The following is a 24,815-nucleotide window of genomic DNA, read 5'->3' as shown; positions in this document are numbered from 1 at the left end:
ATACTTTCAAAAACATTTTATTTGAAACATACCAATACACAAAGTGTTTTTCACATGCGTAATAAAATAATTTATGCCTAGTATCAATGTCTCTCTGGCTATGACAGTCATCCAATGACTAAAATGTGACTGAAAATGATGAGTATCACCAACAATTGATATTCCTCTCCCAGTTCCTCTTCTGTGCCGAAAAAAATAAACAAGTGATGAACGATAGAAGTCTGTAGGTCATAACACGAGTACAAATCACACCAAAAAATACCTTTTCAATTCGGTTTCCAATTGTGAATCCCACAAGATGGTCTGGGTAACTTTTTAACCAAAATCACAGGAAAAATATATTTTATAGTTTTGCATAAATCAAATGAAGCCTGTTTTTTCTTAGAACCATTAATGGTTTAAATGGAAAAGTACACTTAAAAGTTTAATTCATATGCCAGTGTTTGTCATTTTAAACTTCATTTAAAAATATTTGCATGAAATGGAATTGTAAGTGATTTGTTACTTTTTGGAATTAATAAGAAAACGATCTTGTCATAAAAAATAACATCATAATGCAAAAACCTTTTCCTATATATTTTTTTTTTTTGGTGGAATAAGCCCAGCCAAGATCTTCACAAGATAATATTCTCTACTTCCTTTAGCAAAGCAAACAAACAAACAAAAAAAAGAGATTAAAAGAAAGCAGTGTGTTGAAGCTCGTTAAGAGTTGAATTATTGCACAAATTCTTTAAATCAGATCATCAGATACATACCCAAATAATGTGTATTGTACACTGGGCGCATAGACATGTTATCAATGCAAAAAATGAACTGTCATATAATACACCTATCGTGTAATTCAGTCCTGTTGACTGTGTTTGTTTTATCAGAACAGAATCCAAACTACGTATATATTCAAACATACGTCCTATATACAGCATCATTGGCTGTCTAATTAGAACTTTCAACAGCAAAAGATGATCTCATTAAAATCTCTTCCGACACTAAATATGAACCTTTAACCGGTATTATCATAATACATACCCATCATCACTGTATGATGAGTAACAGCTATGGCTTTGAAAGCAGTTGGTGGGATGATGGACAAATTTACAGAACTGTTGATGCTTGTTGCATGTTTGCCTAATTAGATCAACCTCATTTTTTGGCTAGTGACTAGTGTGACCTTTCTTAAAATGTATGTATGTTTTTATTTTAACCTCAATAATCATGAGATGTAAAAATGCTAATAAAATCTGGAAATTTCAAATTTGCCGTACTTAGCGAGATGAGAACGAGACATCGAATACAACAATCCCGGGTCACTGCAACATAATTAGATCAAATAATGAAAAGCAGGAAACTGCATTTACAAGTTTTTGGAAGTTTCGCAGTGGTGATGGACTGCAAGAGAGTCGCTTGGTATAGATCTCTGCGTACTGTTGTAAAATCCAATCCAATCTGGACAAATAGGAGGAGGAAGTGTGTTCGATACATTATATTTAGCACTACACATTTAGTTTGAGGTTCTCTCGCTGCTGGAATAACAAGGAAACTACTGAGCCGACAGATAAAAGCTTATTTAGATATCGACGTTGACTCCGTGACAGAAGCAATACTGAATTTTCTCTATTGCTTTTAGAGACTATTTTTCCCAGGCTAAAAGTGAAGGGAAATACCAGAGTAATATTCAGATGGCTAGCCCTGACGTGTTAAATAAAAGACCAAAACAAAAAAAAACATGTAGAGAATCAAATTTAAAAAACCCACACAGACATAAATCCCTTTATAAAAGCATCTCTCTCTATGATAGTTTGGGGTCTTCAGCTACGGGGGATTGGAAGTCGAGGAGGGAGATGGTGGGGTCTTCGGATGGTTCGGAGCAGAAATACGAGTCGTCCTCCAGCTCCAGAAGGATGGGCAGGTCGGTGTCGCAGGTCTCGGTCGTGACCGGGTCGGGAAGAATCACGGGCTGAGCTGTGTACTGGACCAGTTGCTTGCCTGAAAGGACATTTATTTTTGCAGTTTCAGTTGATCATGCTAGTGGCACCAAACCTCTTCACACCACAAAATATCTGTCTTTGTGTTTAACGTTTTTATTTCATTTTAATATGTTCCCTGAGTTTCACTTATAATGTCAATTTGATTTTTTTTTGCACACGAAATAAACATACATATATACACATACATGTGTGTGTGTGGAAAAACAATTGTTTTCAACCCTCTGTTATGATTAGCTAATGCCATTGCATAGGAACCAGTATCCACGCCCACTCGCTATTACACATGAGTAATTGTTTTGAAAACATTATCTGTAGAAAACTGTAATTTACAGACAAAGCATTATGATCGTTTACTTAATTGCTGTCAGAATCAATACAGTGGGCGGGGCCTATGATGCGATGACGTAAAACTATTCATCGATGTCTTGCTCTGGAGGCATCAGTCATATGCAAATGTATTTGCCCGTGTGATGTCACGTGACATCCAATATCAAAACGAGCCATTTTTGGAGCTTGATTAAATAAATAATTTGTTTATAGTGAAGATGACATTTTACGCTATGACGTTTTAATGGTACAAAGACCTCTCAGATGTCAAAAGATCAAGACAAATTTGATATCTCATGTCATGACCCTTTCAAAATACAATACACCCAGAATACCTGAATTTTCATTGTCTGCACTAGATTCGGGTTCTTTCACTGGTTCAGGTGACAGAAGATCCTGGATCTGGAAAGAGAACGCAGATACAAGAATAAAATACTAGCAATTTTTCACATTTCTGCAGATTAATGTTAACCAACGGTCAGCAGGGTTGGTAATTTTAGAGAAAAGTCTTTCTAGGGACCTGAGATGAACATTTGCATATGCTATATTCTCAATGTGCAATGTATATATTGTTTCTAAAGTGAAAGTTAACTGCATGGACAGGCATGAATCTGCAGTTACACATCTGTACTTCTAGCTGTCTGATATACATCTGTTGTTTGAAACCACAGCAAATATTTTCTGTTAAACAGATCAGACGGGTTTGTTCAAAGTCTTTACATTCTGTTCATTCTGTGAGCTCTTTACAAAAAAGAAAGAAAGAAAAAAACAATCAAACGTACACAAGCCAGGCTGTCCAGATCCACATCAGCAGAAGATGATGATGTGAAAATCTGTGAAACACAACAAACTGCTTAAGAACATCATCAACAATACAGTGCTGAGATACAGTAATATAGAACTAATACAATGAATTTATATATATATATATATATATATATATATATATATACACACACACACATAAATCTAACCCCATATTTCATAAAATTATATTCAAGCAATATTTACGTCAAAGAGAGGAGAGGTGTCAAAGTTGATGGACTGAGCATTGAGGATCTGCTGAAGGTTCTCTAGTCCATAGTCAATGGTCTCTAGATGATCACTCAGTTCTGTCCTGAAAAAAAGAGGAAACAAAGAAAATCATCTCTCAAATGCTGCACACAAAGCAGACAATTCCACTCGCCAAAACCCAAACAAATCTCATTTAATGATTACTTTAAAAAAAGCAGCAGATAAAAATCAGCAATTTCATTTCAGCAATAACAGGAAGCATTTGAACACACTCCTATGAGAACAGGAGACAGGCCGGTCCCCAGAAAGATCAAAACTGTGGCGATGATGATGATGTCATAGAGAGAGGCGGGGCTGCTGACCTCATCACATTAGTTTCCAATCAGAGGTAGGAAGGGAACAGGGGTCAAAGGGTGATTGGGTAGTTTCAATGGGAGCACAAAACATGCGTCTTCGTTCAAATGCCATGACACACTTTCGCTTCTCAAATTAAGCTCAGGAGCCCACGAACACCCTATTCACGCTCTCTACGACCTCTAACACACCTGAGCCCACCAACCGACCAATCAGCATTTCTCAGGTATAATGGGGCAGAAATTAGCAAATGTTTATGGCAACCAGAGCTCTGATAGTTCAAGCTAAGTGCGATTAGCATCTATCTGATCAAGCACAGCGTCAGACGTTCTGGGGACGGCTCGGCCGACTGTAATGCTGACCCGGGAGGAGGCCTGAGGTGGAGAGCTGAGGTGGAGAAGCTGGAGAAAAGGCGAGAGATCTCAGACATCTGAGGATAACTGAAAAGACAGAAGCACAACATGGTACTAGAGACAGCAAGGGGCGCTACACACATCAACGGGCCTCTGTCACAGTCAAAAACAGGGGCCGTTTTAGGTGGAGCGGGAACTGGAGCCAATGTAGGCGGAGATGAACTACACATCCTTCTCGATTGGGTTTTTATAAGTCCAGGTGTCTCGAAGCCACCAGACACTGCCGAATGGTTAAACAGGTTGGCTTAAGTTGTAAAACTGAATTATTAAAATGATTTCCTCAATGTTCTTGGACAAAGCTCAAAACTCTTTTGAAAATAAAAAATATATCTTTTAATAAGCTCTAGTATTAGATCTTCAAGCCAATCTGTGTGAAGGTGAACCACCACAACCAATATAGTTGCCAACACCAGTTAAGCACATATTAGTCCTAATTTTCAAATAATGACTTAAATTAGACTGATTACATTAGATTTGAACAGCAACTTAAAGCAAATCAAACTCAGTTCATGTGGAGCCGTATGGAACTTTTAGATTCTAGATAGTGCTGTCACATTATGGGTTGCATTCATCTGCAAAAAAAATCAAAAATCAATAAAGTATACATTGGCCTCCACTTTAATAACGTATAAAAATATAAGGGCCCTCAAATGATGCGTCATACGGGCCATAAGATGAATTGTCATTTGGAAATGCGCTGGCTCACATGAATATCTGGAAAAGTATTAGTATTAATCACAATGCCAGTCTGCCAGACTAAACCGAGCAGCCAAATGCCACAAATAAGTCCGGCTGAACAGTTAGTTAAGAGCAAAGCTTCTGCAAAACTCTTTAAAAAAGCAGCCGCTCATTAGTTTAACTTTTCAGATTTTTACCCATTAAAAAAAAATACATTTTTCATGTGGAAAGAGAGTTTATCTAGAAGTGAAAATCCTGTCATTAAATACTCACCCATGTCATTAAAAACTGCCTTTTTTTAACGCAAGGCAGAAAGCATGGGACACTCTCTTCCATACGGTGAAAGTGGATGGTGACCATAGTTTAAGCCCCAAAAAGGACAAAATAACACCATAAAGTGTCATTAGCCGCGTTTCCACTGTCTGGCCAGGGCTAACAGCGAGCCGAGCCGGGCCAGTGGCTTCGGGCCTCAAGCACCGGGCTCGCGTTTCCACTGCCGGGCCAGTAGCCCCGCAGCGCTGCCCTAAACCCCGCCCCTAACACGCCTTTCTGGAACAAACGTCATACAACCTAACCCATTTCAGGGGGTATTATGAATTTATTTAGTTTTTTTGTTAGGAAGATAGCATGTATATTAACTCACCGGCCGTGGCTGCCATAGTGTCCCGACTTGTCTCGCCACTAACAGAGGGACTGTGACCCAGCACACTGTCCATTAAGTCGAACCATGGAAAGTTCCTTCTCTCGGCTTCGCTTTGTCCATTCTGCGTTTTTATCGCCTCGTACTGCGTCCGCAACTTTTTTATTTTTTCCCGAACAGCTGTGTTCGCTGACTGCTTAGCTTCAGCAACGATGTATTTTATAACGTCCTCGTTTCTGCACACGCCGTCAAATTGACGTTGTACCCTTTCTTCTGCCCAAATGCTCAGAAGAGCTTTGGTATGTTCGACAAAAAAGTGAAATGTGCATCTTGCCGCAGACCATAACTTTCCCTAACACCGATAAACTCTGCCTTTTACCTTGCCCACTTCTAGCCCGAGCTGGCCCGCTTTGGCCCAAGGTATTCGACGGCCCAGAAATCCTGCCCGTTGGCCCCAAGTAAGCCCCGCTCAGGCACCGGAAGTGACAGTGGAAACGCGACTGGCCCTGGCACACACTAGCACGGCTCGGCCCTGGCCCGGCAGTGGAAATGCGGCTAATGTAGGCCTTTCAATGAATTCAATATATTTCAAGTCTTTTGGAGCAATACACTCATTTTGTGAGAGCACATAAAACCTTGCCTTCGGTTTAAATCTCATTTGCAATTTTATTTACATGATCAAGTTTATAATACATGTGAGAATTTTTGTTTGCATAGAGTCGGGAAAAGTCACTGCAGAAGAACGAAGAAAAGAAGAACCTGCCAACAAACTTTTGACTCTCACATGTATTATGAAAGTGGCATAAAAAGAGGCCACCATCCACTTTGAAGACAGCAACTTCTTTGTGTTTCACAGAAGGTGAGCGAATGATGACAGAACTTTCACTTTTGAGTGATCAATCCCAGCTGAAGCCATTATAGGATCACAGGATACTGGTACTCAGCAAAGGGAAGTCTATCAACTGAAACTGAGCAGAGAAGCAGTAGTTTGTTTCTTCTAAGCAGAAGTAAACGTGTTGATAAAGCTCACTTGTCGAAGCAGGCCACGCTCAAACACTTCTGCTCGTTGGGAGGCGGGGTCGGGGCGCTGATGGGCTCGTTCTCCTGAAGGATGGAATTGATGAAGGTTGTGGGGGAAAGGGGCGTGTCCACAGGTACACCCAATCCCCCCCCCACTTCCACTTCAACAGGACACACCTCCTCCACCTCAGGACTGTGGGCGGGGCTAGACGGCTCCTCCTTGATATGGACCAATGGGCTTGTTCTGTGATGAAAAAGAGAGGAGACTTGTTATAATAATAGCAATGAGACTTTCAAAGGATTACTGCATTTTCATAAATTCTAAGTCTATAATGTCAAACTTGCCTATCTTCAATCCACTCCTCCGTGGCCACAGGGCTGGACGGCGCCAGATCAGTGATGTCAGAGATGATTGGCCCTGTTTTCACAGGCGATTCTGAGGTGTAAACACCCGTTCCTGTGAAAGCTGTGCTGGAGGGCTGCAGACAAGAAAACATATTAAACTCAACAACATCTGGTGATCATTGGTAAATTCAGCTCCCGGTTTGAGACAGAGGCATGCAGTTCTTACAGAGATGGCGGGAGACGACTCGAGCGAGTACTGCCGAGAGTATTTGGGCATAGAGTGTGTGGAGCTGCTGTCGTTCAACATCAGGGGCCTGTGACCAAACAGAACGAAGGAAAGAAAGAGAGAGAGAGAAAAATCCCCCCAAAAAAATAAAGAGGCAAGAGACAAGGGGTGAATACCTTAAAATTTTTTAAATTTCACATACTGCAATACTACAGGTAAAGAGGACCTATTATGCCCTTTTTGAAAGTCTTGATTTTGTTTGTTCTCTATTAGAATAGGTTTTCATGCTTGAATGATCAAAAAACACATTTTCCACTGTTGCAGCTCCTCTCTTCCCAGTCTGTCAGTAACGCTCTCTTTAGTTCCTGTCTCTATGAAGCCCCTCCTTCTGCTCTGATTGGTCAGGTGGACCAGTGCGATGTGATTGGTCCACCACTTCGAGCGTACTTTGGAAATGTTACGCCCCTTATCATAACCTTAAGTTTCAAGTTACTAACTAACTCAACCAGGCCTCGTCCACTTCACATCATATGCCTTGGATGGGCATTATTTAAATGAGGAATTTTGTGACGTGTTCGTTCCCAGAAGAAAACTCAAGACTTCAATGGAGGCGTTTCAGGGAGTTCAGAAACAGTGTCACACTAATATAAATAATAATTACCTTTGAAGTGACTTTTTGCTTTGGAACATTGCAGACCTTTTTCAAGCTCAAACAGCAACATTACACACTAAAAGAGGTTGAAAATGTAAAAAAAGCATAATAGGTCCTCTTTAAATAGGAAGACAGTGACAGATATAAATGAGGATCAGTCTGAGTGTTTTAATCTGAGGTGGACTTGCATCTTTCGTTTCACTCCCAGGACTCTGTTGGACCGCGCAAGTGTGATCAGGAACTGAATGAGCTGTAGAAACAAAGACAGAATTACAGCTTGACGTGTATTTAACTGACATTAAATATTTTCATATTATAAATAAAAGACTATAAGACACACGACAAATAGACTACCAACCCATTTTAAAAGTGTTTGCAAAATGACCATTTCACATCTAAATTTGTCATATTACAGAGGTAAAATAGGATGCTTATGTCATTTCATGTTTAGGTGAGGCTGGAATGAACTGCGAAAGGTTAAAATACTTGAGAAACAAAGGTATGCGTCACTCTGAAAGCAGCAAAAAGTTCATCTGAGTTTACCTTATTGACGACTTTCTGCTGTTGAGCGTGTTTCTGTCTCAGAGTGGCAACTTCCCTCCAGAGCGCCTCATTCTCACTGCGGGACAGACACAGACCAGATCTAATCACGTTTTACAGTTAAAATGTGAAATTTTCATTCATGTTCTGATGTTTCATTCACAACGAACGAGAGCATTAATCTTTGTAAATGTCACTGGCTGGTGTTTTTTAGGGTGATTGAGTAAGGCCTACTTCTCTTAAACTCGGCTCCCGACACTGATAAAATGCCATTTTAAGTGCACTCACGAGTCCAATATGGCCACAGACACACGGCCTGAACAGACCAGCACAGAGGAACAAAAGCACAGGCTGATACTGTACATCACACGGGTGTAAATGGAAAAATAACACAACAAAGCCAGAGAACTCCTATGAATAAAGGGGACATTTGAAATCATGAACAACATTTTTTTTAAAAGACACAAAAGCTAAAAATAAAAACCTATGGTCTATGTACAGTCCTTCCATCAGCACAGCTGCGTTGATCTGCTTAGCAAGCGCAAAATATAGGAAACTTTACCCGTATATATGTTTGTTTTATGGTTTATAATTTAGCATAATATATTAGATAACACGGCTATATTCATGAAAAAAAAGAAGAAAAAAAGTGAAAAATACAAAATGTAAATCAATAACTAAACTATATTTAAACTACAAATAAACAAAACTAAATTTATTAAAGTCCTAAAACTTAATTTATTCACTTCATTGACCTCAAAAATATCAAAAAATGTTTATATATATATATATATATAAATAAAATTAAGTTTTTATACAAATTTAAAAGGACAAATTATAAATAGTGCAAATAGAAATACACACATGATAAAAGCTAAATGTAAAATCATATCAGGGTTTCCCGCAGCACTTTGAAACTGAGGCGGCCGCCTAAGCAACACACGCCTGCCGCCTTGACTACGTCGTCAAAAACAGTATATGAGCGATATCCGCCGAGTTACTCTCTTTTTATTGTTGATGCAATGTTTCCCGAATATCCACACGATTTCAAATGTGACACTGATTTTATACAACAGTTAAAAAACAAAACAAATGCGTAACATTAAGTGATTTTCAACGTTTAAAACAGTATTGTCAGGCTTATTGCTCTATTTTGCAACGAAATCTGTGGCTTTGAACGAATCGTGAGATTCAATGAATGACCCGATGACTCACACATGAAGACAATGAGTTACCGCCACCTACTGGCGATTTTAATATAATATTTTTATTAATATTAAACGATTTCTTACATTGCCTATTTATTTATAACATTGTTTTATTTAAAGAATTATTTATTTTTTAAAAGGTATTACAAAGGTAAAAAAATTAAATTGAAAAATTTATTAAAGGGGGCAAATATTGTCCCTTAATGGCAAAGGTGTGACTGCAGTCTAAGTGGAAGAGGGGTACGGCACTCTAAAAATTTGGAGAAGCACAGAACTTGTCAATCATTTCTCATAATCTTAATTGAATTGGCCTAGAGAGAATAATTATGACATTTTCTCTCTAAAGACTACATATAAAATAGCTAGCAAAAGTAAAGTAACTGAAGCTTGGCTAAAAGTAATGACTAAAAGTTGACAAAAAATGCAAAGTCCAATAAGCATTTTCGAGCAAGATGAAGAAGACTAAATCAAAAATGGCTGCCAAAATGAACACTGGCCTACACACGCGTGTGCGCTACAACGCGGTTCCAAAACCCCCCCTCCATTTTTTTCAGTGTAAAAATTATCAGGAAAATTTGAGGCACAGATGATGACATCAGAGGACCGTGGACTCCCTGCGGACGGGTCTCTTATATGGAGATTATGAGAGGACTGTAAAACAGCAGCGTCCAGGAAGAAGCTCTTTAAGAGTCCCTCCTCCGCTCATGTGTCCTGCCCCCCCCGCTCACCCCTCAGCAGATGGGACGGGGGTTTACAGGGGCAGGTGTGGATTCCTGTAAGTGGAGGATTTAGACCTCTCTCCATTTACTCGGAAAGACACAAAATAGAGGCAATTTCCTTCAAAACCTCCTGCATGCCAAAACAGACTTTCAAAAAAAAAAAAAACATACAAGAATGCAAATAAATTTTTTTTTTTTATAAAGTTTACCGTGAGTAATTGTACATTTTAAAATTCTGAAATAATTGAATTTGGCAATATCTTATTTGATGTTTGATGATATTTCACACTGAACTTCAATAATAACTTGATTTATGAATAGAGCTGCATGATTAATCATTAAAGGTCCCATATTGTCAAAACTGAAATTTCCTGGGTTTTTTCCATGATAACAGAGGTCTAGGGGCTGTGAAACTACCATATCAGTTTCAAAACCGTCGATCCACAGACAAATGCACACAGCCTGCTTAAAGTAGCTGTGCCTTTCCTGCCGCTGATCCAGAGAGAGCAGTTCTCATATATAGATATGAAACAGCTTCACAAACCAGTCTCGTTATTTCTGTTTTACAAATATTCAGATTGTCGCATAAGTTCTGTGATAAAAGTTTAGTTTGGATATAAACACTGATGTCTAAGGGAGCGATCAAAATAGAGTAAATACCTTATGAAAGTAACTTGACGCTTCAAATCAAGATTGTCTCAGTTACATCATTACACCAGTAAGTGGCAACAAGTCATTGAATCATTTGTTCAACTTATTTGTAATTCGTTCAAATTGCTTAAATATTTTAAAATAGACAGCACAAATTAACATTTTTCCAGAACCTCTAATAAATTTCATGTTATTTTGTTTATTCAGAATCGTGATCTCTCTTTTAAGCAAACAAATAATAATAATTTAAAAAAAATCATGATTCTCAATCATGCAGCTCTATGTATGAATAAACTAGCCTTTAGTTTACACAAATACAATACGAAACATATTATTTTAGATAAATATAATACATTACTTAATTTAAACATCTTCAGCAGCTGTACAATCAATTAACAATATTTTTTACAAACATACTCAAGGTCCTGGAACATGAAATGGACTGATGTTAATTTATTAATTTTTTAATTTTTAAGATGATTTGTCGGAAATTTGTAACCATCTCAGACAAAATGTAACCAATTTGTAAGACTCATTATTGCAGGGGTGACGCTTTCATGCTGACATCATCAGTAATATTCAGCCTGCGTGTAACAGCTGACCGTACAAACACGTGACCAAAACCCTAGAGCCCCGTCCAGCTGTGAGGGTGAACGGGACAAAATGCCTTTGGAGAAGCTGAGAGCAGCTGTCGAGCCACGTCACACTGGCGTGAGGACGCCGGCCTGTTTTAGAGCAATGACTAACCGGGTTGAAAAAGGTGAAGCATTAATGAGTGGCCACAAACCCGGCAGAGATTAACCCTCATTCACGTCCTAAGCGGTACACTTTGAACAGCTATTGATGTCAACCAGGCGTAACACTGGACGAGCACTAACCGCTTGGCAGTCAAACACCAACTTCATTAAAGGGATAGTTCACCCAAAAATGAAAATTACATCATCATTCACTCACCCAAACCTGTATGACTTTCTTTCTTCTGCTGAACACAAAAAATATATATTTTGAAGAATATGGGTAACCAGACAGTTGATGGACACCATTGACTTCCATAATAGGAAAAAAATACTATGGAAGTCAATGGCTACTGTCAACTGTTTGGTTTCTGACACTTCAAAATATCTTCTTTTGTGTTCAGCAGAAGAAAGAAATCCAAAAGGTTTGGAACAACTCGAGGGCGAGTAAATTATTACAATTTTAATTTGTGGGTGAACTATCCCTTTTAAGTCAGTTTACTGTATGTTAATATGGTTTGAACTAAACCAGAAGAGAAAGAGGAAATCATATGTTTTGACCGAACCTACTTTACCTGTTAAAAGTTTGGAATAATTTAGATTTTTTTAATGTTTTTGAAAAAAGTCTCTTAGGCTCACCAAGGCTTCATTTACTTGATGAAAAATTCAATAAAAACAGGAATGTTGTTTTCTATTTGAATATTGTAAAATGCAATTTATTCCTGTGATCAAAGCTGAATTTTCAGCGAGTCTTCAGTGTCACATGATCCTTCAGAAATCATTCTAATACAGGGCTCCAGACTAACTTTTCCACTGGTTGCACTGGTGCTACCAACTTTCTCAATTGGTCGCACCAGCATATGATTTGGTCGCACCTTTTTTTTTTTTTTTTTGCTACATGCCATGGGATTAATCAATGCATGCTGATGAATAGTGGTTTTAATGGACCAAGGCTAGCAAAGGCTTTCTGGGTTGCAGCAGAAATACCTGTAATATATTAATTATCATTGCCAAATTTCAGGATTTTCATGGATTTTGGACAGTCATTTTAATCTGTAATTTTAAGCATTTTACATTTGAGTTATATACAATCTATCTATTTACATTTGAATCATATTCTATATCTATCTACCTGTCTATTATCATCTTTCTATTTTTTAAAAATCATTAAACATTCAAATGTATGCATTACATTTTAAAAGATTAGAGTATTATAATAAACTGATACAGATTTTTCGTTATCAAAGTTTATAGTTGTAACAAAAGGCAGAAATCTCACACTCCTTACCTTCTGCATTTTATAATAATTTCCTTTTCCTCTGTCGAGCGATCATGAGAGTAATCGCTGGACAGAGGAGAATATAACCGCTGAAAAGATGGAGGAGGAAGGGGCTCTGTGTTTCGTGAGATCATTTTTATCATTTTTAATTACATTTTACATAATTACAATTACATTTTAATTCGTAATTGGCGCGTTTCACCATCAGTGTGCAATGCGCGTGACGTCTACGTTCGTCAATAAATAAACTGCACGTGTCTTGCGGAAGAACATTGTTGACGGAACTTCTCTCCGTTAATGTCTATGGCGAGTCACGCAGGCACTGGGCTACTCCGCAGCCGAGACGACCCCGGGATAAAATAGTCCGAATATAAACACTTATTATAGGCGTACCGTAGTGATTCAGAATAAGTCAAAAACACGGTTTGGAAAATGGATTCATGATGTAGCCTACTCGTTCATTTTGAACATAAGTTACGGACTGCAGCAGCTGATACAACGGCGTTCTGTTGCTCAAGCGTCCACTCGCACAAATGCGACCAAATAACATTTTAACTCGCACACTCTCAAAAAGTCGCAGTCTGGAACCCTGTTCTAATATGATGATCTGATGCTCAAGAAACATTTTTGAGTATTATCAATGTTGACAACATTGTGCTGCTTCAAATTTTTGTGGAAACCACGATACATAATTTTTTTCAGGATTCATTAATGAATAGAAATATTTCTATTTGAAATAGAAATCTTTCTTAACAATATAAATGTCTTTACTGTCACTTTTGATCAATTTAATACTTCCTTGCTGAATAAAAGTATAATTTTTTTTATAAAATTATTAAATATAAAATTTCACAATATTACCGTTTTTACTGCATTTTTGATCAAATAAATGCAGATAAATGCTAAAACATATTTTGACCGGTAGTGTACGTCCTGCGTGACTTACTGTTTGAGGGTGCTGATTTTGGAGTCCATCGACTCCTGCTTGCCCTTCATGAGCTGGACATCTGTGATCATTTTAGACACGTCGTCAGAGTTGTACTTGATGTCCTCGTGTTTAATATTCGACACCTGCAGATGGACACAATGAAAACGTCAAAGATGGAGATATGCACTGCATGTGATTAGAGGGGTGAGAGGAGTCTGTCATGACCCGTTTCTGAACCCTCACGTAGTGGAAAGCATGTGCTAACGGTTTGATTTCCGCCCTGAGCTGGACATTTGGACCGAGCGGGAGGGGAAACACTATAAATCGGGAGGGTTGGAAAGTGGCGGCGATCGAGCATCAGTGGGACGCCAGATTAAGTGCCCCAGAACCTCGGCCCCTAATCCACACGTCTCCAGCTGGCTTTCTCTCAGACCTGCTGATTATCACAATCTGTCACCGAGCCAACGGGAAACAGGGACACCGAGGAAACCCGGCAGAGCACATGGAAACACTTTCACCTGATCCGGCTACCCATCACCAGACTCTGCACACCGAGAACTGGAAAAATCCAAACCGCAGATTTCCAAAAAAAACTGAAGTGTTTTTTTTAAATGGTTTGGTAATTCATGCTTTCCATTTCCTCAAAAATTAGCACAAAAGACAAATAAATATCTGCAGATTACAAGTTACAAAACAAGATTTCAAAAACACATCTAAACTTGATATAATTACTTATTTTATATATATTCCTGGATGGATGAATGATAGATGGATGATGGATGGATGGATTGATGGATGGATGAATGGATGGATAGATATATATACAGTATATATAGTAAATAGGCCATATTGTTAGAGTACAGGCTAAAGTGACTATTAAAACTATAGCTTATTATTTACATATTTTTCAAAAGTTTAAATGGCAAGGACCCCGAAAAAACAATGTAAGTACAAATGCAGCAAGCTACGGTACATAGTTTCATGTGCAAAGACATTTATACTGTGATGATGATACAAATATATTATGCTATAAATCATGTGATATTATACAGACAACTATGTAACAGTTAGAAATAAAACAAATCTGCATAAACTAGGGTTGTCAACGAATACAATTAAAGAATTAGTTGACCTCAAAATGAAAATTTCCTAATAATTTGCTCACCCCAATGCCATCCAAGATATCCATGTCTTTCTTTCCTCAGTGGAAGAGAAATTAAGTTTGAGGAAAACATTTCTGGATTTTTCTTCGAATAATGGACTTCAATGGCAACCAACATTTTGAAGTCCAAATCAATGCAGTTTCAAAGGTCTTTGAAGTGCTTTAACGGCCTGTGCACGATCACAGCTGAGGAGGAGGGTCTTATCTCACGAAATAGAGATGCGCAGATGGGCTATTATTTCATCCGAAACCGCATCACAAAACTCATCATCCGTCCGCCATCCATCCGCACCAACGTTTTTGACCAATTTTCAAAACCGCACCCACCCGCCATCCACTAATACAAGGCGCTGCTGATGACAGCCGCGAGAATAGAAACCGCCCGCCCGAATTTAATTAAAATATTTTTTTTCGTCACGTAATCCGCCCGATCCGCGGTTTATCCGCGGAGTCCGCGGCCATAACCGCCAACCGCGCATCTCTCTCACGAAATATATAAAAAAAAATACAAAAAAAAATAATATATATATATACTTTTTAACTACAATTGTTGTGCAGATCTGCAACGCGCCGGGAACTACGTCATCACGTTGAAAGGTCAGGCTCAATGTCACCGTCGTCGGCAGAAGTACCGCCCCACTGTTTACAAAGCGACCAATACAATTTGAACTATACATACAGTCGGCAACGCGTCATAGTTTGGGGGCGTGGTCGGCGTGGGGGAAAACACAGCGAACATCATGTGTATTTGAATGACAAAATGTCTTATTGCGAAGCATTGACGCCAGCCGACCGGCAACGGATTGCCCATATTTAATTAAAAACTGGGTCAATGACCCGACCAAATGGCCGGAGGTGTCGTTTCCAGACATATTTTGCTATCTGGTTGAATCTCCAGGTAAGAGACATCGCGGTAGCTACCGGTAACATTAGCCTATAACTCAATCATATGTTGCATACTATAACTCCATAAAACCTTGTCACTTACCAGTTGTACGTATGCTTCACTCCAAACTATTAATCCTTTTGTAAAACGGTGATCAGTAGTACGAGGTTGCCGAGGGACTATGCTGACAATTATCCTAACTCACAGACTGCAGTCTGTATTGAGTGTAGACCGTAACGATTGGACTATCAAGCGAGCCTTCAGCTGATAACGCTAATGTGAATGAGACATCCCTTATGAAAAACAACTATAGGAATCTTGTTATATTTTAGGGCAAAATATTATAGTAATCCTATAGGAATACTATAGTATTTTGGGACATACTATAGAGGTATTACAGAACATCACAGAAGTATTACACTACTATTTATTGCTTGTAGCCATTTTGTCCTCCTTTCCGGTTCTGTGTGTTTATTAGGAAGGATGTAGAGCTTCAATTCATAATTTGTTTGTTTATTGGCGGTACAGAAAACGACACAACACCTCTTCGGCATGATTGTCGCGTGTATTTCAATGAGCGCCAAGGCAATGTTTTCCCCCACGGGCTAAATTCACATCACGTGACGGGGCGTTCCCGGAGGCGTTCCCAGACCAACCGACTGTACCTATCCTCCTTCGCGCGGTCGAGTGGGGCGGTACTTCCGCTGGCGCCCGCGACATCGAGCGTGACCTTTCAACGTGATGACGAAGTTCCCGGCGCGTTGCAGATCAGCTCAATCCAAATAATTGTAGTTAAAAAGTATATATATATATATATATATGTGTTGTTTTTTAAATGACCTATCGTTTCGCGAGATAAGACCCTCCTCCTCAGCTGTGATCGTGCACAGCCCGTTAAAGCACTTCAAAGACCTTTGAAACTGCATTGATTTGGACTTCAAAATGTTGGTTGCCATTGAAGTCCATTATTCGAAGAAAAATCCAGAAATGTTTTCCTCAAAAAACTTAATTTCTCTTCCACTGAGGAAAGAAAGACATGGATATCTTGGATGGCATTGGGGTGAGCAAATTATTAGGAAATTCTCATTTTGAGGTGAACTAATCCTTTAACTGATTTATGATTAATCCAATGATTTCTGACCAGTACTTAGAAAGAAGAATAGGATCAAATTCAGTTAACGTGAATCAGTTAAATTGCATATAATATGTTTAAAAATAACATGTTAAATTTGACACGTGTTAAAAAAACATTTTAAATATTTTGAAAAATAATTCTTGACCCTAGTTTGAAAATCCTTCATTAAAAACCAGAAAATGGCAAAAACCATCAGTCAAAAGTGTACATGACAGAAAAAAAAAATGAAGAAAACCATTTTGGTTTTGGTCAGCTGCATATCTACACTACAAACTACACGTAAAGTTGGAAAAGCCTCTGCTCAGTAAGAAAAGTTCATTTGTAATCCAACGTTATTAAGGTTTTCCCTGTGGGAGAATATAATTCTGGTAAATATTCATTTATAAGTGAAACACGAGCAGCAGGGAATCCCCCAAAAACCCAGACCAATTAATACCGCATTACTGGTCTGACATCAGAACTGTGGCCTAAATGAACTTCGGCCTGACTGTAAGCTGCTTTGGATAAAAAAATAAAATGCCAACTAATTATAAAAACCTGGAGACCATTCGAAACTCAAGGTCACTGAGACCCATATCTCACAAACATGCTGCTCAAATATTCTCATATCGAAGAGGTTCATATGTTTCAGCAAGAGCAGATTTACCTAAATAAATAAGAGAAGTTTCTACTTACCGTTGTTACCTTCCTCTTGATATTCTCCAGCAGATTCTCCTGTCCGCGGATGAAATACGGATGCTGGAATTCTGTGTCGTCTTTCTCCGGTTTTACCAGCCCTCCCTGTTCGATGTGGACAACTTTCCGAAAACCATCTACAAGAAAGACATTAACGTGTGTTATAAGCACAAATTCTGTCATGTTGAAAGGGACCTATTAGGCAAAATGCACTTTTATATTGTTTTTGAACATGTGTGTGTCTGCAGCGTGTGTACACAATCACCCTATTGTGGTAAAAATACATCCAGACCGTTTGTTACTTTCCACATAAAACTAAAATAGTGTCTCAAAATGAGCCGTTCAGAAATATGCTCCAATGTGACGTAACATATGCTTAGGCCCCGCCCACGGAATCTGCCCTACTCCTCCCCTCAGTGAGCTGTACACAGTCCGCCATGTTTATCTTCTCACCAGAGCATTTAACAGCAGCATTCATGTAAGAAATGTATTCTTATTTAAGCGACTAAAGTTATTGAGTCAAGAGCAGGGAGTGATTTTCTGTTTTGTTTTTTTGTCGTTTGGTTCTTCATATTAACATACTATTATGCACCTGTCACTTTAATACACAGACCTAATATACACACACAATATACAGACATAAACGACTGTGTTTAGGTGAACTTTGTGTATTTTGACGAACTTGTGTGTATTTGACTTAGTTCAATACCCACGCAACACGCTGTCTGACAGGCAGCTTTCTGTGCGTGCGCTTCAGATGTGTGCGCCCAGAAAACCATATATCAGAAGTTTAAACTGATATGGCTATAAAAATGCATGCAAATAATAAACTTTCATGGTGACAAAGAACTGCAATGTCACACGATTGAGAAGATAACCGATGTTTTGTTAGTTTGTTGCAGAGTTTCCGGACCGATGCACGAGCTGTACAGGCTCCGCCCAATTCTGGAAAGTGGGGAGGGGAGAAGCAGCTCATTTGCATTTAAAGAATACATGCGCGAAAACAGCATGTTTTCGCTTCAATTAAAAAATGGGGACTTACATTATTTTATAATGATCTGTGGGGTATTTTGAGCTGAAACTTCGCAGACACATTCTGGGGACACCCGAGACTTATATTATGTCTTGTAAAAAGGGGCATAATAGGTCCTATTTAAATGTTTTCTGCTTACAAATTAATGAGACATCTAGAAAACATAAAACAGTTAAAATGTGAAAAGTGCTCCATGATATATATGAACATCTATAAAATGTATTATTATTAACATTCATTCTAAACATTCAGGTTTTAAACTAATTATTATGCATAAAACATCATACAAATTGTCTAAGGTGCAGAGCATAATGACATCGCCTGGGTTGGTCATCGATTAGGTCTATTATGTAGTCAAAATGTACAAATGATTAAATAGACTGATTGTGTTGTCGGGCTGCTCGTATACTTACACATATTGAGTTGGCGAACAAAACTGGCCATGTTGTTGTGCTTAAAGTATTTCGGCAAAACCTCTTTGGAAAACCTTCCTTGGTCGAACACATGGAAGCTGGTGCCGTTCTGAAAACACATCAAAAATTATTAAAACAGTGGCTCCCGGTTTCACAGACAAGGCTTAAAGGGATAGTTCACCCAAAAATGAAAATTCTGTCATTAATTAATCACCCTCATGATGTTCCAAACCAGTAAGACTTTCGTTCATCTTCGGAACACAAATGAAGATCGTTTTGATGAAATCAGAAAATTCTGTCCCTCCACCGACAGCTACACAACGACCATTTTGATGCTTCAAAAAGTTCATAAAGAGATCTTTAAACTTATCCATATGAATTGAGCGGTTTAATTAATATTTTCTGTAAAGACTCGATCGCTTTATATGATCAACAGATTTAATTAAGGCTTCTATTCACTTATTCATTCATCAACTCGCACATCAGTTGTGGTAAACGGAAGCTCAAGCATGGTCACTTGACATGGGAGAACCAATCATTCTCGTGTTACGCAGCACGTTTGAGCTTCAGCAAGAACCAATGAGGTTCATTCTCGTGTTACGCAGCAACTTTGAACTTCAGCAAGAACCAATGAGGTTCATTCTCGTGTTACGCAGCACGTTTGAGCTTCAGCAAGAACCAATGAGGTTCATTCTCGTGTTACGCTGCACATTTCAGCTTCAGCAAGAACCAATGAGGTTCATTCTCGTGTTACGCAGCAACTTTGAACTTCAGCAAGAACCAATGAGGTTCATTCTCGTGTTACGCAGCACGTTTGAACTTCAGCAAGAACCAATGAGGTTCATTCTCGTGTTACGCAGCACGTTTGAACTTCAGCAAGAACCAATGAGGTTCATTCTCGTGTTACGCAGCACGTTTGAGCTTCAGCAAGAACCAATGAGGTTCATTCTCGTGTTACGCAGCACGTTTGAACTTCAGCAAGAACCAATGAGGTTCATTCTCGTGTTACGCAGCACGTTTGAACTTCAGCAAGAACCAATGAGGTTCATTCTCGTGTTACGCAGCACGCTTGAGCTTCAGCAAGAACCAATGAGGTTCATTCTCGTGTTACGCAGCACATTTCAGCTTCAGCAAGAACCAATGAGGTTCGTTCTCGTGTTACGCAGCACGTTTGAGCTTCAGCAAGAACCAATGAGGTTCATTCTCGTGTTACGCAGCACGTTTGAGCTTCAGCAAGAACCAATGAGGTTCATTCTCGTGTTACGCAGCACATTTCAGCTTCAGCAAGAACCAATGAGGTTCGTTCTCGTGTTACGCAGCACGTTTGAACTTCAGCAAGAACCAATGAGGTTCATTCTCGTGTTACGCAGCACATTTCAGCTTCAGCAAGAACCAATGAGGTTCATTCTCGTGTTACGCAGCACGTTTGAACTTCAGCAAGAACCAATGAGGTTCATTCTCGTGTTACGCAGCACGTTTGAGCTTCTGCAAGAACCAATGAGGTTCATTCTCGTGTTACGCAGCACGTTTGAACTTCAGCAAGAACCAATGAGGTTCATTCTCGTGTTACGCAGCACGTTTGAACTTCAGCAAGAACCAATGAGGTTCATTCTCGTGTTACGCAGCACGTTTGAACTTCAGCAAGAACCAATGAGGTTCATTCTCGTGTTACGCAGCACGCTTGAGCTTCAGCAAGAACCAATGAGGTTCATTCTCGTGTTACGCAGCACATTTCAGCTTCAGCAAGAACCAATGAGGTTCATTCTCGTGTTACGCAGCACGTTTGAGCTTCAGCAAGAACCAATGAGGTTCATTCTCGTGTTACGCAGCACATTTCAGCTTCAGCAAGAACCAATGAGGTTCGTTCTCGTGTTACGCAGCACGTTTGAGCTTCAGCAAGAACCAATGAGGTTCATTCTCGTGTTACGCAGCACGTTTGAGCTTCAGCAAGAACCAATGAGGTTCATTCTCGTGTTACGCAGCACATTTCAGCTTCAGCAAGAACCAATGAGGTTCGTTCTCGTGTTACGCAGCACGTTTGAACTTCAGCAAGAACCAATGAGGTTCATTCTCGTGTTACGCAGCACATTTCAGCTTCAGCAAGAACCAATGAGGTTCATTCTCGTGTTACGCAGCACGTTTGAACTTCAGCAAGAACCAATGAGGTTCATTCTCGTGTTACGCAGCACGTTTGAGCTTCAGCAAGAACCAATGAGGTTCATTCTCGTGTTACGCAGCACGTTTGAACTTCAGCAAGAACCAATGAGGTTCATTCTCGTGTTACGCAGCACGTTTGAACTTCAGCAAGAACCAATGAGGTTCATTCTCGTGTTACGCAGCACGCTTGAGCTTCAGCAAGAACCAATGAGGTTCATTCTCGTGTTACGCAGCACATTTCAGCTTCAGCAAGAACCAATGAGGTTCATTCTCGTGTTACGCAGCACGTTTGAGCTTCAGCAAGAACCAATGAGGTTCATTCTCGTGTTACGCAGCACATTTCAGCTTCAGCAAGAACCAATGAGGTTCGTTCTCGTGTTACGCAGCACGTTTGAGCTTCAGCAAGAACCAATGAGGTTCATTCTCGTGTAACGCAGCACGTTTGAACTTCAGCAAGAACCAATGAGGTTCGTTCTCGTGTTACGCAGCACGTTTGAACTTCAGCAAGAACCAATGAGGTTCATTCTCATGTTACGCAGAACGTTTGAGCTTCAGCAAGAACCAATGAGGTTCGTTCTCGTGTTACGCAGCACGTTTGAGCTTCAGCAAGAACCAATGAGGTTAGTTCTCGTGTTACGCAGCACGTTTGAGCTTCAGCAAGAACCAATGAGGTTCATTCTCGTGTTACGCAGCAACTTTGAACTTCAGCAAGAACCAATGAGGTTCATTCTCGTGTTACGCAGCACGTTTGAACTTCAGCAAGAACCAATGAGGTTCATTCTCATGTTACGCAGCACGCTTGAGCTTTAGCAAGAACGAATGAGGTTCATTCTCGTGTTATCAGGGTCCGAAATTAACACCCGCCAAGCGCCAAATGTGGGTAGATTTTCTGTTTGGCGAGTAAATCTCAAAAGGCTATCCGCCACACTGGCGGGTGAATGTTCCAGACATCCCAAGTCTCCCGGGAGTTCCGGAAGTCTCCCGCATATTAATAGCGGCTCCCTGATGCCCGCAAATTAGTTCAAATCTCCCGGACTCTAGAGCGAGCGAGAAAGAGCGCCCACACACTGAGCTCCAAACCGTGTAGCGCGTGGACGGGAGAGAGGGAGAAAGAGCGAGAGACCTTGCGTGTGCGTGCGTGTGTCTCAAGAAGCGTGTGTGAACCTTCTTCACACCTAAAATAGACCTACACTAAATATATATATTTTTAACTTGAATATTTAACAAATTAAGATGACAAAAAACACTGAATCAGTTTGAAGCTTTGAAAAAAATGCATTTTTTTCATCAGACTACGTTTTTTTCGTAAAAAAAAAAAAAAATAGCAGACCTACCTCAATCCACAGGTTGTCTAGTTTTTACTTTAAGAAAGTAACATGTCTACATGATGTGGGGTTAGTCTGGGTCTCCGATGGCACGGATGTCCCGGGAATACAGAGATAACGTCTTGCCAGAGTGGCCAATTTCGGAAAGCGCCTTTCATTTGCTTGTGGATGTTTGCTTCGCAAGTGATATTGCATTGTAGCCAACTTGCACTAGGCCTACTGCTTTATATTTTTTAATACCGCGTATCATATTTTGCAAGTATTCGTCACTCTTTCTGTCGAAATGGTCCCACACAGTTGCTACTTCTTTTCGCTTGGTTCATTTTGCTTGCTCAACGAAATAGGCTATGTATTGGCGAGTGTGGTTGCGCGTGTCGACGGACCCCGTGAGGCTATATACTTTTATGTTTTTTTTTAACCATGCAGCAAACAAACAAAAAAGCTATATATATGTATATATATATACTTTTAAACTGTTTAACTGATAGTATTAATCTGTAATTTTTTTTTACTTTCGGTAAAGTATCTCATAGTTTTACAAAACCTTCAAATGTACTGTTATGAGCACTAGTTTCATGCTCACGTCTTCCATGTCTTACTATTTGTTGCTCTGTTTTGACTTCTATGTACTCTTAGTCATTCAACATACCTTATCTCAATTAAATGTACTGTAATGAATGTATATGTGACACAAAAAGGCTGTTTATTATTTTGGCTGGTAAAAAATATGCTTGGCTGGGGGATTTTTTCCTCTACCAGTCCCCGTGGCAGGTGAGCCAAAAAGTTAATTTCGGACCCTGCGTGTTATGCAGCACGTTTGAGTTCCTACAAGAGGTTTGTTCTCGCTGATGAATGTTTATAAATGAAAAAACCTAAATTCAATCTGTTTATCACATAAAACGATCACGTCTCCTCCGAAAATTTCGACTAAACTGCTCAAATCATATGGATTAGTTTTAAGATCTCTTTATGAACTTTTTGAAGCGTCAAAGTGGTAGTTGCGTAGCTGTCAATGGAGGAACAGAAATCTCTCAGATTTCATCAAAAGGATCTTCATTAGTGTTCCGAAGATTAACAAAAGTCTTATGAGTTAAGAATGATATGAGGGTGAGTAATTAATGGCAGAATTTTCATTTTTGGGTGAATTATCCCTTTAAGCATACTCCCAGACTAAAACGCATGTTTGAGCTGTTTAACTGAAAAGCAACTTGCACTGAAATATCTTTAAAATATGTCAGTGCTGTTATTTTGTCTCAAGATGCACACCAGTAATATTATTTACGTTTATAAAAGCTACTTAAATCTTCTAAACAAACTAAGGCCTAATCCTGGCTTACTCTAAGCCATGTCTGTGAAACCGGGCCTAAGAGTTTAGTAAACAAACAAATCAATGGCAGATCTACAAAATGTCAAAAGATTCTGAGATTAAAACGTTGACCTAAAGATGTGTAGTCTGTCCTGACAGACAGCCTAAAAAAAACAAAAGCACCAGGCAAATCCACTTATAATACTCCTGTTTTAGACAGGATACAAATACAATTAAATCATTGCTTACACCTTTTAAGAGTCTAAACTGGCTCATGACGATTGAATCTAAACTAAAAGACGGATCTGTAAACTGTCTCAGGCCCCTTTAGCCCAAGTATCATAAGGGCCACTTATAAATAGAAGGCAAAACTACAGTCAATTCAGGATCCAGCGCCTCCATATCAGAGGTTATTTTAAGACGTACAGGTTTAGGCCTAAACTTTCTAATTTCAAAAGAATCTAACTATAATCCAGAGCTGTAAACCTTCCCCAAACCACCTGAAACCCAAAACCAGAACTCACAGGACTCCAGCAGATTAACGGGTCTGTGTCCGGATCCTCCACCAGCGTCCAGAGTTTGGTCAGAAACGCAGGTACGTTGTTACCCGAGACTATCACCCCTCCGGGGCCGACACTGTGATACTCCATCAGAGACAGTTTAGTGATGATTTCTGACGAAGATTAAACCTCTATACTGAGTCACTGATGAAGAAGAGCAGAGTCACAAACTAAAAGTGTTGCTGAACGAACACAGACTGCGCTCTTTAAACACACGATTTTGAGTATACTTCCCCCCTCAGAGTGTCCGGATCCCGTATAAAGAGCGATATTTAAGAAAATTTTATCTGAATAGGTGTTTATGATGGATCAGAAGGAGTGGAAATTTCCATTAAATCCACATCGCGACGAAACTGCGTAGAAAACAAGGAGCGTTGAGAAGCGTCCCGCTATGATGACGCAATTGCGACCGCCTGTTTAAAATATCACACTAATTTAGAAAATAAATAA

The 24,815-nt window shown here is 39.4% G+C and overlaps 1 protein-coding gene across 2 annotated transcripts; it reads right to left on the bottom strand.

Moving 5' to 3' along the window:
- Window position 1: 1 nt before the first annotated feature.
- On the bottom strand, window positions 2–24,776 carry hsf1 (heat shock transcription factor 1). Of its 2 annotated transcripts, XM_077194899.1 has the most exons (14): window positions 24,330–24,776; window positions 19,018–19,126; window positions 17,572–17,708; window positions 13,732–13,856; window positions 8,198–8,273; window positions 7,843–7,904; window positions 7,003–7,090; window positions 6,777–6,910; window positions 6,442–6,675; window positions 4,043–4,120; window positions 3,324–3,429; window positions 3,095–3,145; window positions 2,648–2,714; window positions 2–1,983 (listed from the first exon to the last, which is right to left on the bottom strand). In XM_077194899.1, exons 1-14 carry the CDS (start codon window positions 24,453–24,455, stop codon window positions 1,787–1,789), a joined length of 1,590 nt encoding a protein of 529 aa, XP_077051014.1. In that variant the 5' UTR covers window positions 24,456–24,776; the 3' UTR covers window positions 2–1,786. The 2 variants fall into 2 exon arrangements, with proteins under 2 accessions (XP_077051014.1, XP_077051015.1); XM_077194900.1 differs by lacking the exon at window positions 4,043–4,120 and having other exon boundaries at window positions 24,330–24,772.
- Window positions 24,777–24,815: the final 39 nt, after the last annotated feature.

The sequence above is a fragment of the Siphateles boraxobius genome, unplaced genomic scaffold, assembly GCF_051911475.1.
Source record: "Siphateles boraxobius isolate OS27281-9 unplaced genomic scaffold, OSU_SipBor_1 33, whole genome shotgun sequence".
NCBI classification, from domain to species: domain Eukaryota; kingdom Metazoa; phylum Chordata; class Actinopteri; order Cypriniformes; family Leuciscidae; genus Siphateles; species Siphateles boraxobius.
This window is presented reverse-complemented; position numbering and strand designations above follow the sequence as displayed.

Excerpts from the sequence above, each read along its gene's own strand:
- hsf1 (XM_077194899.1), bottom strand. The coding sequence starts at position 24,455 with ATGGAGTATCACAGTGTCGGCCCCGGAGGGGTGATAGTCTCGGGTAAC. Across the intron at positions 3,430-4,042 it reads CACCTCAGGCCTCCTCCCGG|GACAGAACTGAGTGATCATC; the intron begins GTCAGCATTACA and ends TCTTTTTTTCAG. Across the intron at positions 3,146-3,323 it reads ACACCTCTCCTCTCTTTGAC|ATTTTCACATCATCATCTTC; the intron begins GTAAATATTGCT and ends TGTGTTTCACAG.